The sequence below is a fragment of the Sinocyclocheilus rhinocerous genome, unplaced genomic scaffold, assembly GCF_001515625.1.
Source record: "Sinocyclocheilus rhinocerous isolate Xijiao unplaced genomic scaffold, SAMN03320098_v1.1 scaffold1084, whole genome shotgun sequence".
In the NCBI taxonomy this organism is placed as follows: Eukaryota; Metazoa; Chordata; class Actinopteri; order Cypriniformes; family Cyprinidae; genus Sinocyclocheilus; species Sinocyclocheilus rhinocerous.
The window spans coordinates 731,658-749,584 of NW_015656001.1; the positions used below are offsets into that span (position 1 = coordinate 731,658).

General features: G+C 37.1%; 3 protein-coding genes across 7 annotated transcripts in view; 2 read left to right on the plus strand and 1 right to left on the minus strand.

Moving 5' to 3' along the window:
• Positions 1-1,138, minus strand: part of slc25a40 (solute carrier family 25 member 40) — a 6,538-nt gene extending 5,400 nt beyond the window's left edge. For 2 of the 3 annotated variants that reach the window (XM_016526491.1, XM_016526490.1), the window contains exon 1: positions 669-1,136. In XM_016526491.1, the coding sequence (XP_016381977.1) occupies positions 669-768 (100 nt within the window). In that variant the 5' untranslated portion in view covers positions 769-1,136. Of the gene's footprint in view, positions 1-668 lie in introns of all 3 variants that reach the window. The other variant, XM_016526492.1, reaches the window with a different exon arrangement.
• A 33-nt stretch (positions 1,139-1,171) lies between these two features.
• On the plus strand, positions 1,172-7,958 carry dbf4 (DBF4-CDC7 kinase regulatory subunit). Of its 2 annotated transcripts, XM_016526488.1 has the most exons (12): positions 1,172-1,643; positions 1,839-2,002; positions 4,363-4,551; positions 5,291-5,341; positions 5,440-5,509; positions 5,606-5,682; positions 5,909-5,954; positions 6,070-6,115; positions 6,194-6,325; positions 6,414-6,534; positions 6,706-6,821; positions 6,916-7,958. In XM_016526488.1, exons 1-12 carry the CDS (start codon positions 1,604-1,606, stop codon positions 7,703-7,705), a joined length of 1,842 nt encoding a protein of 613 aa, XP_016381974.1. In that variant the 5' UTR covers positions 1,172-1,603; the 3' UTR covers positions 7,706-7,958. The 2 variants fall into 2 exon arrangements, with proteins under 2 accessions (XP_016381974.1, XP_016381975.1); XM_016526489.1 differs by lacking the exons at positions 1,172-1,643; positions 1,839-2,002 and adding an exon at positions 2,446-2,519 and having other exon boundaries at positions 4,390-4,551.
• A 1,632-nt stretch (positions 7,959-9,590) lies between these two features.
• The window catches only part of adam22 (ADAM metallopeptidase domain 22), a 63,512-nt gene continuing 55,175 nt past the window's right edge, over positions 9,591-17,927 (plus strand). The window contains exons 1-3 of one of the 2 annotated variants that reach the window (XM_016526493.1): positions 9,591-9,945; positions 10,215-10,375; positions 13,108-13,181. In XM_016526493.1, the coding sequence (XP_016381979.1) occupies positions 9,813-9,945; positions 10,215-10,375; positions 13,108-13,181 (368 nt within the window). In that variant the 5' untranslated portion in view covers positions 9,591-9,812. The remainder of the gene's footprint in view (positions 9,946-10,214; positions 10,376-13,107; positions 13,182-17,927) is intronic. The other variant, XM_016526494.1, reaches the window with a different exon arrangement.

Here is a 17,927-nt window from a genome sequence, read left to right on the forward strand (position 1 = left end):
TTCACTGTGTGTGTGTGTTCACTGCTGTGTGTGTGTTCACTGCTGTGTGTGTGCACTTGGGGTTAAATGCAGAGCACTAACTCCTAGTATGGGTAACCATACTTGGCCACATGTCACGTCACGTCAGTTGTGGCATTCACATCCAGAGATGAGAAACGAGTAGGTGAGGGAAGAGAGGAGGATACTACAGAGGAAAGATGGCAGGGGGAAAGGGAGCGCAGGTTTCGTCTAAAAAAAAAAAGTAACCGGTATAGGGGTTGGTGGCACACATGTAAAATCGTATTTCACCACAACCAGCCCAGGGTCATCTGAAAACATGGAAGTAAATCGTTCAATACATAGAATATTTTATTTATGTAATTACATAACTTTATTAAATATCATATTCAAATGTGTATTTAGTAACAAGTAAATATTAAGTTGTCACTTACCAGACCAATTTACAGTATAGAATTTTTATGGTACTTTTAACAAGAAACACATCAAATTAAATTATACATTTATTGTCATTGAATCTAAATTCATAGTCCATTCACAAAATATATAGTGTTACGAAAATACGCATCAGACTACATCATTCTGACCCACGTTGCGTTCTAAAGGGAATAAGTTAATATATATTTTTTCCGTATATTAGAGAATCGTATATTAAATCCATGGTCTCTTACCAAACAGTGACGTAATAATTGCCCCAGAGCAAGACGCAATCATCTGCTGGACGGGTGTAATGTCCCCCCTGGGAACTGAAGAACTTCTCTGAGAGCTCATCTCCAAGCCTGCGATGTAGAGATCAAAGTTCCGATGAATCTGGACGTACAAACTCCGTTTACCTCACTCTTTACTGGGTGGCTGCCATGTGCCAAAAATGGAACTTGTTGAACAAGCTCACACCTACTGTACCTTGTTCCTAATACATCTGAACATATAAACCGGGTTTATTCCATTGACTTTTATCAATTATCATTACAACTGAATTTCCAAATGACGCAAACAGCAAAGACTATGTAACCCCGACAGAAAAAAAAACAATGTCACCTATGCAGTTCAAAGATACTAATGAATTCACACGGTTCATTAGGAGTTCCACGCTACTGCACTAGTGTGCGCCATTGCGCTTATGTGTTTGTGTACCAGTGTGTTTCGCACCGGCAGATTCGAAACTTCCGGCTATTTAAATTTCGCCATTGGACACAATAGAGCACTCGTGGACGTAACGGAGTAGCGAAATCATATTTTATATTCTTAACATTCTTTTTCTTATGTATGTTCCACATAAAACTCAAGTTGTTTATATTGGTGTAATTGACGCTCAAATGTCGGCGCTTTGTGGCGTCGTTTTTGAAATGTCAAAAAATATACGTCGAATCTCCCTTCATGAACTCCAAGATTACAACAGCTTTTGTGGGAGTGGAGAGAGAGTCTCGAGCGGGAAAATGGAAACGGACTGCGTCGAGTGTTTGTTATGAAGATATTTATAAACAATAGAGGCATTTAACGCAGTGTTGTATTTTTAGTTTAGTGTTTTAATCAAGGAACACTTATAAGTAATGTTGGCGGGATAACTAGCTGGTTTAGGGCTGTAACCGTTAGAAGTATAAGCTCCATGATGAAGCACGAATCTTTCTCCAAGTGTAAGGACAGAGGTGCTGTGCTGTTTATCTCTTTTAATAATTTTTTTTTTCAATTAGCTCTTTTTCGTAATAGTATCCTTTGGAAATAATGCTTTAGGAAACTTCCATGCTCATGCTGTTCCGTAACGTTACATAACGTTAACGTTACAGTGAATATGTGTGTATGTTGTTTGTAACGGTCTAATTGCGCAATATTGATCTTCACAGATTCAAAACTGGACGGACACAATAGTGCAACATCTAAAAGTAAAATTAAACCCACATGTGATGCTCTTCAGAACAAACTTTTTAAAGGGAGAATATTTTACTTGGATCTGCCATGGAATATGAAAACACAACTCTTGGAAAATGACATCAAAACACTTGGTGGTGTAAGTAGTCATTGTTTATTGTCTAAAATATCATAATATATCGTCATTGAGGCTGTTGTGTGCAAAATATAAATCTTTTCACATGCAGGAAGAGAATGCCCTTTAAATTATTAAAATTAGACAGCTGTTTTTGCTTTAGAAACTTATTAAAGACTAAGAAATTTAATAAGCTTCACGTTTTATACAGTGTACTTGTGTTCACTTCTGTTGATGTAAACAAGACTGAATTTTCTGCTTCATTTAAACTGTATTAGATGTTTTATATCTGTTTCTCTGTAAGAGTTCTTCTAACCATAGATATGTATATATATCTATGGTTCTAACAGTCTGGAACTTCAAAAAAAAAGAAAATGTATTCACCTTCATGACATCCAAGATGTGGATGAATTTGTTTCTTCATCAGAACAGATTTGGAGATATTTAGCATTACATCACTTGCTTAGTAATGGATACTCTGCAGTGAATGTGTGCCATCAGAATGACAGTTCAGACAACAGATAAAAACATGACTGGAATCGTGTGGATTACAAATCTTTTCTGATGAAGAAATTACCTCATCTACAGTGCCTTGCAAAAGTATTTTTCACATTTTGTTATGTAATATGTTGCTGCCTTATGTTAAATGCTTTAAATTTACTTTTTTTCCCACATCAATCTATACTCCATACACCATAATGGCAAAGAAATAATCTTTGCAAATTTGTTAAAAATAAAAAAACTTAAATGATTCCATTTCATAAGTATTCATACCCTTATCTGGGACAGTTGAAATTTAGCTCAGGAGCATTCATATCACTTCTAGATGTTACTACACTTCGAGTGAAGTTAACCTGTGGCAAATTCAATTGAATGGATATGATTTGGCATGTAGTCTCCATTACTCTTAGTGGAAGAAGTTTGAAACAACCAGGACTCTTCCTAGAGCTGGCCTCCTGGCCAAACTGAGCAATCGATGGAGAAGGGCCTTGGTTAGAGTGGTGACCAAGAAGCTGATGGTCACTCTAGTTGAGCTCTATGATCATATGTGGAGATAGGAGAAGCCTACAGAAGGACAAACATCACTGCAACACTCCACCAATTCAGTCTTTATGGCGGTGTGGCCAGACTCAATCCTTTCCTCAGTGAAGCCACATGAAAACACACTTGGAATTAGCAAAAAAGCACCTAAAGAACCCTCAGATTGTGAGAAACTAGATTCCCTGGTCTGATGAACCTCAATTCCAAGCATCATGTTTGAAGGAAACCAGCTCTGCTCATCACCTGCAGAGTACCATCCTAAAAGTAAAGTGTGCTGGTAGCAGCCTCATGCTGTGGGGCTGTTTTTCAGTGGCAGGGACTGAGGGACACGTCAGAGTAGAAGAAAAGCTCAACGCACCAAAATATTGAGATAGTCTAAATAAAAACCTAGTCCAGAGCATTCAGAACCTCAGACTGGGCAAAAAGTTTACCTTCCAACAGGACAATGACCCGAAGCACACAGCAAGAGTGGCTTAAAGACAACTCTGTGAATGTCCTTGAGTGACCCAGCCACAGCCTGGGAGTGAACTCAATCAAATATTTCTAGAGAAACCTGAAAATGTGTGTCTACCCCCATCCAACCTGACAGGTGACGTGACATGTGGCCAAGTATGGTGACCCATACTCGGAATTAGTGCTCTGCATTTATCCCATCCAAAGTGCACACACACAGCAGTGAACACACACACACCGTGAACACACACCCGGAGCAGTGGGCAGCCATTTTTTGCTGCGGCGCCCGGGGAGCAGTTGGGGGTTCGGTGCCTTGCTCAAGGGCACCTCAGTCGTGGTATTGAAGGTGGGAGAGAGCTGTACATTTCCCCCCCCCACCTACAATCCCTGCCGGTACGAGACTCGAACCCGCAACCTTTGGGTTACGAGTCCGACTCTCTAACCATTAGGCCACGACTTCCCGTGAAGTCGTGAAGGTGAAGAGGTAAGGACAAGAATGGCAGATAATTGCCAAATGCTGATGTGCAAAGCTTGTCGCATCATACCAAAAAGACTTGAGGCTGTAAAGGTGCTTCAACTAAGTACTGAGCTAAGGGTATGAATACTTATGCAATGTACCTATTTCAGTTTTTTTTTTTTTTATATATAATTTATGAAGTTTTGACATGTTTTTTCCTTGTCATTATGGTGTGTGGAGTATAGATTGATGTGGGAAAAAAGAAATTTAAAGTAGTTTAATATAAGGCAGCAACATAACAAAACGTGAAAAAAATGAAGGGCTATGAATACTTTTGCAAGGCACTGTACATTGTGGATGGCCTGAGAGGGAGTTAATTAACATGCACATGTAATCACAGATGTAGTAACCTCCTGTATGTTCTGCTCACCAGACAGTAGAAAAGTTCTTCAGTAAGGAGATCAAGTATCTTGTGTCCGGTAAGCCAGAGGCTCGTTATGCCCAGCGTCTCCTGCCGGACTCTCCTGCTCCCAGTCCAGATTCAGGCGTCAGTTCCCCTCATCCCAGCAGCAGGAGGGAAAGTCATGGGCACAGGGGCAGTTCACAGGGAGTCACAGATACGGTTAGTCAGGATGCATTTTTTTTTATTTTTTTATTTCAGCTTCACTGCCATAGATCTTTTTTCTGGGTTTCCTAAGTCAAAAAACAACAACAACTCTAAGCATTTTAAAATTGTTAAAATTAAATTATATTAAATGTTTAAAGTCTTCAAAATGTCATTGTGAATTTATGCAGTTAATAATATTCTTATTTTTATGCTCAATTAAATTTTAAAGTGGAGTGCCTAACAGCAACACGCAAACACACTGGTCCAGTAATACTGATGTAATGTCACAGGTGTATATTTCTAGAATAATTTACAATGTCTTTGAACACGGCTCAACCAATCCTACTCAAGGACTGGAATTGTTTTATAATTGCTTATTAATATGATATATTTTGATTTGTGATATTCAGCATTGTTTTTTCAATATCAAGTCAGAGTTAATATGTTCTTGTGTTCTTGGAAAACCATATTTGTTTTTAGGGTTGCAAAAGGGTGGAACATTTCCAGAAATTTACTGGAAATTTTCCACCCCTTTGTAAACCTATTTGTTGTATGTTTTTTTTTTTATGGTTATGATGAATAGAATGTTCAAAATTATTTTTTTAACAATGATAATATCTTTACTGTCATTTTTGGTCAATTTAATTTATCCTTGCTGAATAAAAGTATTAATTTCTTAAAAGCCTTACTAATCCAAAATGTTTGAATGTTTTCGAGGAAAAACACTGACATGTCTTGTGCTGGAATTTCACAGACAGCTGTAAGTCGAGGCAAATCGCTTGTGGAGAGAGTCGTTAAAGAACAAGTTAGTCAATCCTTATCATGCCTTGTTTGTTTGTGAATCAACTGTGTGCAGCAGTCTTGAGTAGTTTATCAGTACTGTGGTTTTCTGCTCTGTTTTAGGAACGTGTTCAGATGAATGGGATCTTGGCAAATGCTGTGGAATGGGGGGTCAAAGTCCTACATGTTGACGGTATTACTTTTGTCATCATTATTAATACTTGCATTGTTAAAGAAGTGAGATGTGGTTTCAGTATTACATGGTCTTTTATGCTTGCCTTCCAAACAGATGTTATTTCATATGTTGACAAGAGGAAATCAAAAATCATTGCTGTGAATTCAGCTAATCCAGTGGTGAAAGGAGCTGTGAGTAGTTTTATGCTTGTAGCACAAATGTAAAAATTTAAAAATGAACCATTGATAAACCATATTGTTCAACCACTTTTCTAAATATTGGACTTAGTAAACAACTATAAAGTTTGTCTTTTACTGTCCTAAAGAGAAATCTGTGGAGCTGCAGAAGATTCTGTGCAGGGCTGAATATAATTCTGTTGTTTCTGTATATATTCAGTTTATCACTCTTTATTTTTAGGCCAGCATTCAGCACACAGAGAAAAATCTATATCACAGACACAATGGTAAGTAGATAGTGAAGAACCTTTTTTATTTGTTGCATCTTCCAGTTGAAAAATGTTAATTGATGATATTATAGCCATCTTTAATTCATTTTGTTTAAATGTTTTATATTTCCAGCTGGAAGAATTCGTCGACCATTTGTGAAAGTAGAAGACTCAAGCAGGTGTGTTTTCTTTGTTGATTTTCTTGTGTTTTAACTTTCATGTTACTTGTCTGGTTTAATAATGTGATGTTTTTGCAGACATTATCGTCCTATCTACCTTCCCCTGTCCAACATGCCTGTGTGCAACGTCCGGTCTCTTCCACCCTGCAGTCCATTCCTGATGGATGAACGTGGAAAGGATGATCCAAAGAAGAGACACAAAGAGCAAAGGTAAAATCAGAATCAGTAGTATCTTTTTGTAATGCAGTCATTTTTGAGTTTTTCTGTGTTGTGAATGAGAATCTGTGTTTTGCCACAGGTCTGGAGGGGAACGAGGAGCTCAAGGAAAGAAAGAGAGGCGCAGAGGACATGAAGGGAGAGAAAAGAGGAAAGGAGGGTACTGTGAGTGCTGTGAGGTCAAATTCGACAACCTAAAGGTGGTACGTATTGAAAATGATAGAAAGCCAGTCAAGTTTATATGAACACTTTGCATTTGCTGTTTCTCGTCAAAAAAAAAAAAAGACACAATAATTATAAATTTTGGCCTGAACCAGGATTTGCATGAAATGCATGACATCTGTGCTCACCTTTTCTGACCTTCTGACCACCAGCACCTGGAGAGCAAGCAGCATCAGGCTTTCTCTAAGAGTGATGTGTACAGAGTTGTCGATCGAGTCACTGCGGGACTGACCTGCGACCTTATTAACATTGGCACGCACTGCAGAAGGTACAAACGTGTCATTAAAAATTATATTTTTCCTTATTGTTTACTGTTTTTACTGGCCTTATGACAGCGCTGTGTCAATGTCTCTCTGCCATAGGGCGAAATGCAGTACATCAACTCCTGTTCTGTGTGCTGGAGCCATGTTGCCAGTAAAGGAAGATGTGGGATCTGTGAATGGTGGTTGGATACAGGAAAGCGAGGGGTCTTTGCTTTGGAGCTCTACAGCAAAGCTACCTCTCTCGGAACAGACCAGAGAAAAACCTCTGTCAGTTCGCAAACGCAGCAGGGGCCAGTGTGAATTCCCTCAGAGCAACAGGGATAGCTTGTTCAACCAATCCGACATTCCGGAGAAGTCCCAGTCTAAGCGTGGATCCTTTGAGTGGGAATTCCACTCGCGGAAATCTGAAGCTGCATCTCTTCTCGGCAGAGAGCTGAACTGTGACTCTAATGCACTTGAATGCAGGACAGATCAACAAACCAGGACAAACCCTGACATGCACACAGCTCAACAGTTCAGTGAAAGAGACATAGAATCGTTAACAGGAATTGAATGCTTTAGGACTAACTGCTGTGAAGTTTATTCGCAAAGTATGCCAGAAAATCAAGTCGGAAACTCCGCTCTTTGGCCTTTAGCCTGCAAAGAACCCGAACCGGACCTTGACAGCCCCACTAATTCACTGCAACGGAAGGTTCGAAGTGTCAGATCCAGAAGAAGAAAGCAAGCACCGGCCTTGCACATCGAATCCAGTAAAGAGAGAGAATCATTGAGCTCTCTTTCACCTGTTAAACCTGTACAGGAGTGTGAGAACCCACCTGCTTCTCTCCTGGACCTGTGGCAGCTCTTTCAGTCCAGTGACAACATGGATAAAGACTTTAAGGGTTTTTGACATGAGTAAGAGGAATTGAACACATGTATGTGTTGTAAAAGTTGTTACTATGCCAAATAATATATATTAATAAGTCTGTTGTCTTTAATTAGTACGATGGAAAACTGCATTTTCACCATACAGGCTTTAAAAGAAAACTTCTAGACTGAAAATATACCTACTGACTATATACTGGAAAAAATGAGTGGATATGCATTTATGTAAATTTATGGAGTTGATGTAATTGAATGATATAACAGCAAGAGATTGTCTTGAAATTTTCTGGTTCCTGTATTAAATTGCAAATATTTTTTACAATGGTTTAAGTATTTGTTCGTATTTTTGTGCACCATGGTTGTAAGCACAAGTGTTTTGCAAAAAAGCATTTTTTTTTTTAGAAATCTTCCGATTTGCCATGGATTTCTAATCTTCTAGTCTAGTGTATAATGTGTAATAAGTACATAAACTGAGCCTTAGGGGGTGGTGTATTCATAACACATGTATGAGAAAACTCTTTCAACTATCTTAAGTGTTTCAAGACTTAAGTTCAATTAACATTCTGTATACACTAGTGTTCAAATGTTTAAAAGAAGTTGATACATGTATTCATCAAGGATGCATTAAATAGATCAAACATAACGAAAGATTTATAGATTAAGATTACATTTTAAATTATGTATGAAATAAATGCTGTCCTTTTAACTATAAACACTTCATCAAATCCTAATTTCAAAAATCACAAAAACTGTTTTTAACTTTCATAAGATTTGTTTCTTGTGCACCAAATCAGCATATTATGACGAGCTCTGGAGGATTATGTGACTGTTACAGCCAGTGTTCTCTTTTTAATATTTGTCCACTAGGTGGTGGTGTTCCGTGGTTTTGCCTCTCTTTCAGAGCGAGCGTCAGGTACAGGTGTGGAGTGTTACCTGTGATTGGCGTTTGGGTTTAAAAGATTCAGAGAGCAGTGTGTGTTCTGGACTGGGCCGCCGTTCATCTTCCCTCTCCAGCCCTGGATTGTTTTCTTTTCGTTTCTTTCTTTCTTTATACTTAATTTTTGTATTATTTGATTTATTCTTGATTAAATGTTTATTTGTTAAACTTAGTCTTCTGTGTGGCCTCCCCTTTTGGTAATGTTCCTTCACTCAGAGCCAGGTGGTTGTAACAGTGACACTGAAGTGAAGAATGGAGTAATGGCTGCTGAACATTCAGCTTTGCTATCACAACAGTGAATTACATTTCAAATTCACAGCTATTTATAAATATTAAAATATAAACACAATATTACTTTTAAGTAAATGCAGCCTTGGTGAGCATAAGAAACTTCTTTCAAAAGCTTACATTTTTACCAACCACAAACTTTTGAATGGTATAGTCCAATTAACCACTTCTGTATGTAGCATAAATATGTTAAATGGAAATTCTGTGTTATTTAATCAAATTGAAGCTCTACTTTAAGTGGCCTAATGGGCTAATGAAAAATGTGTTTATTAAACACAACGTATTTATTTACAGGGTAAACCTGGGATTTGTTTTGAATGGCTTCCACAGCTTTTTGTTTATTTTGTTACTTTTATTTTGTTACATTATTTTATGTTTTTGTTTAATGGTTTTCTTTTTTCTGGTTATTCTGGGCATTATAATATTATTAGTATATAATATTGCCTGGTGTACTAATGATATGCATGATTTCATACTACAAGGGCGTAACATTACGCATTATTATTTAGTACTAGTACTATTTAATACATTGTGTTTCACTGTTCTAATGCTCCATAATGCATCAGTTCTGGCGCAGAAGGTGACAGCAGGTCTACACGCACACTACACTACCCATCATCCCGCGTGCAGCTCGCTCATGTATATTTATGAGGCGTTTCTGCAGTGAGGCGGCTGGATATTATTGATGTCTTGCTGAGGAGGAGGTGGTGGCTTCTGCTCGGTGAAGAAAAAAGGTCCTGATTTTATTTTTCCAGAACGCGCCCGCCGCTTGCGCAAGCCGCGTCTCGATGCAGAGGCTGCTCGCGCGTCACCAGCGCGCGAGAGTACGTGCGCGCCTTCCTGAGGGAGACGGAAAATCGGGTTTAATTTGGGATTTAACGCGTGTGTCGTGTAATTTGGGATATATATGATTAACCGCGATTTTCTGAACCGAATGGATGCGGGAATGATGCCTCTCCGTGTCGGGAGTTCCTTTCTGTGCCTCTTTGTAGCGGTGATGAGCTCTGTGATACATACCAGCTTCTCCCTGCCTCATTACGGTGAGGGGGTATTTTTATATATTTCATTAAAAAAAAAAAACAATTATGGCGTATTTTTTACCATATTAGTGTCGTATTTTACGCCCACTGCATTCATTTCAGGTGATGTAAACAACTAATATGTATGTAACGGTAAATAGCCGACCCTGAGCCGTGATTTATCATTATTTATCGTATCTAAACAGAATATTATGTCCAATTTCATACATAAATCGAGAGAAAAATATATAGGTGTTAAAAACATGCTCCCGTGTTTTTATTATTCATAGGAGACGCCTTGGTAAAGACGAGGGCTCGGCGTGATGACGCCAGGTTCCTCGGGAGAGAGAACACGGTACCGGTCCGCTTGGTGTACCGAGTGGACGGAGACAGTCAGGCCGCTCATAATGTTCTCAACACACGGCTTCGATTGAGCTCTGACAGTAAACAGGTGTGTATTTTTCATCTCATGTTTGGATGTCATCTGGGTGTCACAAGGATGCTGTCTCCTCCCGTTGCCATTAGAGACGCGCTGCTCTTGGAAAGATGTTTATGTTTTTCTCTTTTACTCTCCTTCCGAGTCTTATAGTCAGGCACTGGGTGGTCTGAGAGTGCTGTGAAGTTAATTCCAGTAATTTAAGGGTGATATAATGAACCAAAACAGTACATTTTACCGGAAGATGTTGGTGCTGCTTAGGCCTCCTGAGGCATCTCAGCTTTGGAAACACAAAGGACACAGAAAGAACAAATGAGCAGCTCATGTGTTGGAGATTTATCAGCCTAAATAAATATTGCATTATTGTTTTTTACATTATTTTATACCACAGAAATATCAGAGACTGATTAATGATGTAACTCCAATCCATTATTCAGCAAAACATTGAATCAGAGACTCAAAACCTGGGCCATGATGATAAAAAGAAAAAACTGTCAAATGTACGTCGTATTTGGTTTCTCGGTTGAGCGTGTAATGCTGTTAGAGGTTTATGGACATGCCATTTCTTTTGTTCTTGCTTTGCCTGGCTTGAAAGATAGTGAATAAAGACACTCTGAGTGAGCTGATACCACATTAACTCACAAATTAGCTGTATTTAATGTTTGAAAGTAAAATTGATATATATAACTGGTAAAAAGTATGGAATAATTAAGATTTTTAGAATGTTTTTCACCAAGGTTGAAAAATACAAAAATACAGTAAAAACTGTAATATTTTGAAGCATTATTTCAATTTAAAATAACTGTTTTCTATTTGAATAAAATAACGTATATTCCTGCAACTGCAAAGTTGAATTTTAAGCAGCCATTACTCTATCACAGTGTTATATGATTCTTCAGACATCATGTTAATATGCTGATTAGAATGATTTGTGAGTGAAAGCTCAATTGTCTAAGCATTTTGTCCATCCTGACTGCTCAGGTACTTTGTTGCTCATACTTTGCCTGACTGAATAATTCTCAAAGGCACAGATATGCAATCGCTTGTGGCCTCGTTACTGTAACGAGTCTCTTTGACCGGTTAGAATGTCTGTACATGTGTCCTAACGTCGCTGTTTTGTGCTTCGGGCTGTGTGTGCACGTGTGCGGCTTAACCCTTTGTCTGACGTCTGCAGCTGAGCTCTGTATAATTGAGGCGAAGGCTTTTTCATCATGCCAATGCATAGTATTGATTTAATCGTTGTGGTGTTATATATCATACTACATTAGAGATTGGATTAGAAGCATATGCCAGTGAAATATATTTTTTCATAAATACATTCAACTACACTCAGGTCTGTTTTTAGCTCCACGTTTTGGCTTACAATTGGATCTTTTTGAAGATTGAAGACTATATTTATTTATAGATGTTCACTGATGCCTGAAAAAACAAACAAAGAGAAGCTTGCTAATTTTGGATCTTCTTTATTTAACACAAAGTGTAGATCAGAAAAAAATAAAGTTGAACAGTTTAAAACGCTAATATGATGAAACGGCAATCGATGATACCAAAGACGTAATAGGCAGAAAGCTGCAGCCCTCTCATCTTACACAGTTTCTAGAAAACACTCTGAATCTCTTTATTAGATTTGTGTGTTATTGTGCCTCTTGTTTAGACATGACACTCAAATTCACACTCATTCGAGGGGCAGTAGATGGATGTGGGTGTGTCTCGGGGAGGGTAGCTTCATTCAGGGGGTCACTGGTGGGTGAAGTGTAGAGAATCTCCCCCTCTGTATTTCTTCCACCCCTTCGTTCTCCTTCCATTTTTATTGATAACTAGGCTTTGCTGGTTTTGGGAGAGGTGTGTTCCCTGGGGGGTTTTAGACTCCCCTCACCTCCCTCATATGCTTCTATTTCTACCCTGTCTGCCCCCCTCACACACACACACACACACACATCCACTCACAAGCTACGAGAACAATGTGCTGCAACACCAAAAGCTTCTCTTTCCCCTGAGGGGGTGTTATACGGCCCTGGCCATATGGGCCCCAAGCAGGCAGTGAATTAACCATCAGCGAACACACACACACACACACACACCCATCTTTTGATTAACAAGAATACATTAAACCATTAAAAAAGTGGTAGTACAATTTTACATTTTCTACTTCAAAGAATCCTGAATCCTGAGGTTATTACGCATCACAGCGGTTTTCAACATTAATAATAAGAAATGTTTCTTAAGCCAAAATCAGAATATTAGAATTAGTTCTGAGGGATCATGTGATGCTAGCTACTTTTGTATGCACCCAAATAATCCATTAGTAATCAAATTGATGCTCAATCAGATTGAAAAGCCTTCATGTTAACACCTCAATGAGAATTAAATTTATATCGGAATGAAAGGGTGGTGCTGACCTGAAGGAATCCGATCAATAGGGAAAAAAACACATTGCATGTAAACACACTTGAAGTAAATGCACATGTAAACAAAAATGTGAATCAGATTGCAAAGTTTAGGGCTCATATGAACAAAACTTTCAGAATCTGAAATTAAATTGAATTCACTCGGATTGACAAAAATTGGTGAATGTGAATAATCCTACTGAGGACTGGAGTTTGGCATAAAAACAATATCTAGTTATATTTCTCTCTCCCAAAACACCAAATATGTTCTAATTTGACCGTTTTTATTGTCTCAGATCATGTGTGGCATCGTAAGAGATGAGAATGACCAGGTATCATCTTGTTTTGTCTCTTTTACAGAACCACATGGCACAGGCTAGCTTCCAGGTGCAGGCCTTCGGACAGACCTTCATTTTAGACGTGGAACTGAACCAGTGAGTATCTGCTTCCAGGATGTCATGTAGCTCTTTGAGTTCGGAAAAGCACTGGAAAAATGCAGTGTGTGTGTGTTTCTGAAGTGTGTGAGGTATGGCTAATGCCCATCAGATCTATTTGCAAAGGGTTTTATGTTTCTGCTGATGGACTGCATGACCATAATGGCTGATGATTTATGCTGAAGGATTGGGAAAGACCTGACCACTCTATCGATCATGGCATCTGCCTCTCTCTCTCTCTCTCTCTCTCTCTCTCTTTGTGTCAGGATTCCATATATTACATGTTGTCTTAATACTGATAAACATCACTATTTGCTTGTTCTCATTTGACTGGTCCTGTAGTGGCAGTTTTTGCAATTTGTGATTGTTTTGAATTTGAAGCCATAATGCCCTAATGCATTTACTAATATTATGCCATGTCATATGAACAAGGTCACATTCCAACCTGAAATAAAAAATAAACTGTATTTTATATTAATAAAATGAAGCCTATTTAGGATCCTAAAGATTTCTTGCATTTTTACGTTATTTATAGTGTGCAATTTAGCACATCCCCCAAATCCTCATTATCGTAATGAGTTTTTTTTGTAATTCTCGTTACTCACATTTGTGATTCTCATTAGATTCTCTTTACTGTAATAACAATGAATTTTGTATTTAAATCAGCATAAATTAAAGTACAGCAAACTGGCATGATAAATAAATACTGTACTATCTGAATCTATCATTTGTTTACATTATACCAATTAATTTTGTTTCTTGCATTATGTTAATGAGGATTATGTGGAAATTATGCTTCATTACAAATAATTAGTTTTGAAATAAATTTTGAAGTATGAAACATTAGTTATGAAAATGTCACAATGCAAAAAAATCTTTATCATCTTAAAACAGACTTAATATTATATTCACGAAATATGTAATGCTAATTCTATAAAATTGTCGATTTTGGGCTGAAATACAATCTGGCATGTTCTTGACAGGTTTTGTGAGATTCACACTGGTGCTATAATCAATATTTTATCTTTAGAAGGTGATTTGTTAAAGCTGATATTACTCTGAAACACTAATTCACAAAACTGAACTATAATTGCTTTATTTCTTATTGTCTTCAGTACTGATGCTCATTGTATAAATAATTCCTGTGGGTCTGCACCAAAACTCACAGTCATAACCTCACCTCTTTCATATTCATCACATAAATTCAATCCATTAACTCTTACTGTTACAACCACAACTGCCTCTGTACTTTAAACTGGTGCCAGACAGAGTCAGAGTCAGCAGATTTGATCTCATTATAATAATGCATAATGAATATTTCAGTGTTCTCCCTCGGTGTCTGTTTCTCCTAAAACATCTTGGTGGAGAGAAAATCTGACTTTAAGATCCAACTCCCTCTGTGTTTTTGTCAGGCCCTTTGTGAATGGAGTGTTTGTGTTGTGCTGTTGCTGGCATTCTAATGTAGTTCTACCTCTGTAAAGGAGTCACTTTATTTGAGTAAGTTTGCAAAACTGCTGTTAATATTAAAGGACATCTAGGCCTTTAGGGCAGTCTTTCCCATTTATATCATGTGTAGCTCAAGTGGTGACCTGACAGAACATCCTACACAAGTTTCTACATCCTCAGTCACTCGCTCTGTCTAAATCTAACACTGATGATTTTACAAATGTACAAATGTGCACATTATGTTCCAAATCCCAAACATATTTGAAGTGGTTTACAAATGGTAGTAACTTTTTGTGTCATAGTGCTCTTCACTGCTGATTTCAGTGATTTCACTTTTGAAAAAATAGATTCACCAATCCAATGCAATTGTCTTTTCAACTATGCTATAAACACACAAACAAAATTCGACTGCCATCTCACATATGTGAAAAAAACTCTAAGCTCAGAATCAATTCTGAAGTTTGAAAAAGAAAATTCTGATGTGAAAACTCCCTCACTGCCCCTTTAATACTTTATTATTGTTTGTATGTTTTGGCGCTATATTTAGTTCTTAAAATGCAGTTTTTAAAATGTATTATTAATTTGTACTTATTTTAAATATGCTCATAATTTAGTACATAATTTAATACTTTTTAATACTTTTAAAAATGCACAAATACATTTCATATTCAAAGTCAAAGCACACTCTTGAAGTGTTGCCATGTCCACTTATTATAAGCACGCTTATTAAATATACGTGTTTGGGCTTGTTGTTTGGTTTTGGCTCATGAATCAATCCAGTTTATTGGAGTTAATAAAGTAGGCAGATGCAGGTTGTGATATTTTGGTATGTGGCTTTTTTCCAAGATAAAGCATTTGGATTTTAGTTTATCATGTTTTTTTTTTTTCAAGGTCAAGCAACACAAATAAGTCAAGACATACTGGGAAGATACTGGGATTTCCCTGGGCTAGAGAAGAGAGACACGTCTCTGATGCGCACTTAAATATGTCATTAACAACTAGTTGTTCAGTTTGGTTCCATACACACTGCCCAATGATACTTTTGTGCACTAGAGTAAGTTGTATTTTGCTTGTTTATAACGTTGTTTTTCAAAAGTTGTCGCAGTGCATTTATGGACTGCATTCTCCATGAAGTCTAGATGCAATGCTGCCATAGAATTTGGCCAAAGGTTTTAGAAGGCAGCATAATCATCATGCTGCCTACCTTTTTAAATAGCCGACGCGTCAAGAGTGCACCTCTGATACCTTAAAATCCTGTTTGCGTAGGCTGCTCACTAGGTTTTGGATTAGAGCCATTAAAACAGGTTATTATATCAGTCAATGTTCTCTCTCTGTGTCTGCATGTGGCTTGTCTTGTTCAGTACAGTATATTTTCTGATTTAATGGCTTCTGACTGGATGGATTTGATTGCCTCTGTCCCTTTGAATTTTGCTGTGTGTATAAAGCAAAGAGAATCACAGAAGTGTGTGTGTGTATGTTGCGCTGTTTAGTTTGTTCTTCTGCACCCATAGAGAGCTGGCAGTTAGATCCGTCCCGACTGACCTGCGTCCAGATTACTTTCCCAGTTTCCACCTAGGAAACCAATTCATTCTTTCGTTCTCATTCTCTCACCTCTCTCTGTGAGTTTCTAAAGTCTTAGGGATTTTCTTCACTTGTTTGTGTGTGTGTTTGTGTGCATTTGGCTTTTCTTCGGCCTCCAGCTGAGACCTATTTTCATGAAAGTTTTTTTTCGTATGATAACTATTTGTCATCTATAGTTTAGCAATCGGATTGACATATTTATATGTTCAAAACATCTTGTTTTGCTTGTATTATTTGAATGTGCACTGACTCAAACTCCAATAGTCCACACACACACACACACACACTCTGGCTTGCCCCCTGCACCCTCTCACGCGCTCTGAATAATGAATGAGTGTGTTTGATTAAAGCGGTTGGAGCAAATGGGTTTTCTGCTTTTCAGTCACGCTGTGTCGTCGTGACGACAGACCATGTGGCAGAAAGGAAGCATTAAAATCAGTCAGATATCGCTGATGCTGGGGTGTTGGGAACAGACAGCTGCAACTCTGAACAAATAACAAACAATCACAAGCTCACCTTTGAATCAGAAATCAATGCAGACAAATCATCCATTAATATAAAATCTTTGCTAAATGCATGATAAATGCCATATTTGTCTTGCTTTCCAGTGCCCTCATCTAAACCTCCTTAAAACAAATTAAATTTACCTGTGAAGCAAAATTCCCATTAGACATTGTCAGAGAATGTGTCTTTAATGTGGTTTATGAATCAAATGTATTAAAATGGCAGATTTGTTTCACGTTTTAGGTATTGACCTTAACTAAATCTCTATTTTTTTTTTAAATAATGAAAGATTTTATTTAGTTTTTTCTTTACTGTTTTTGTTTATTTAATATTTTAGAACAAATTTTTATTCATTCAATTGATTAAAATTGACAATAAAAACATTTCTAATCTTACAAAAGATTTTTATTTCAAATGAATTGTTCTTTTGAACTTGCTAAAAAAAGTTTTCCACAAAAAAATTAATATTGAACTATTTTCAACATTGATAATATAATACTGTATTTCTGATCAAATAAATGCTTTCAAAAACATTTAAAAATCTTACCAACCCCCAACATTCGAATGGTATATTATATATTATTTTCATGTATATGCAACAATACATATTAATATTAATATCTGAAAATGTATATATATATAATTATATATATGGGTCAATGAAGTGACGCCTACATTTTCTGTCCGATTGCATTTTTTTCAGTTAAAAATTGGATTAAATGCCTAAAAAAGATGCCATATATATGAAGGACCTCTCCCATGTATGAACTCACTTTAACTTTTCAAAAAACATTAGCTATTTGTAATTTTTCTGTTATTCAAAGTGTCAAAATATCATGTGGTGCGACCGTCCGGCCATAACTTTTTTTTTGTAAACATCTTTGAAATTACCCTAAATTAATAAAAATTAACATTTGTTATAAAAAAATTATAATTTTATGCACTATTTGGCATGATTTCCAAAGTGTTTTGTAATCCTGTGTAAAATTGCAAAGCATTTGTATTTATATTTCCATCATAATATACAAACAAACTTTGTCAGATGATTTCCATTTTATGAAATATCATGTGGTGCGACCATCAAGAAACTGCCATTTTGGGACTTTTATGTTGAAATCCATTCAAAAGATAGGACTTTGCATCATATACCAATTTGCTAAGGACCCATGGAAGCATCAAGCAGGTTTATAAGTCTCTTTCAAATTTGGAAAAAAA

Bases quoted from the DNA above. Each gene is read 5' to 3' on its own strand.
- dbf4 (XM_016526488.1), top strand. From the start codon at position 1,604: ATGATGAAGCACGAATCTTTCTCCAAGTGTAAGGACAGAG. The intron at 2,003-4,362 runs GTAAGTAGTCAT...TCTGCTCACCAG, and splicing joins ACATCAAAACACTTGGTGGT to ACAGTAGAAAAGTTCTTCAG. The intron at 5,955-6,069 runs GTAAGTAGATAG...TTATATTTCCAG, and splicing joins TCTATATCACAGACACAATG to CTGGAAGAATTCGTCGACCA.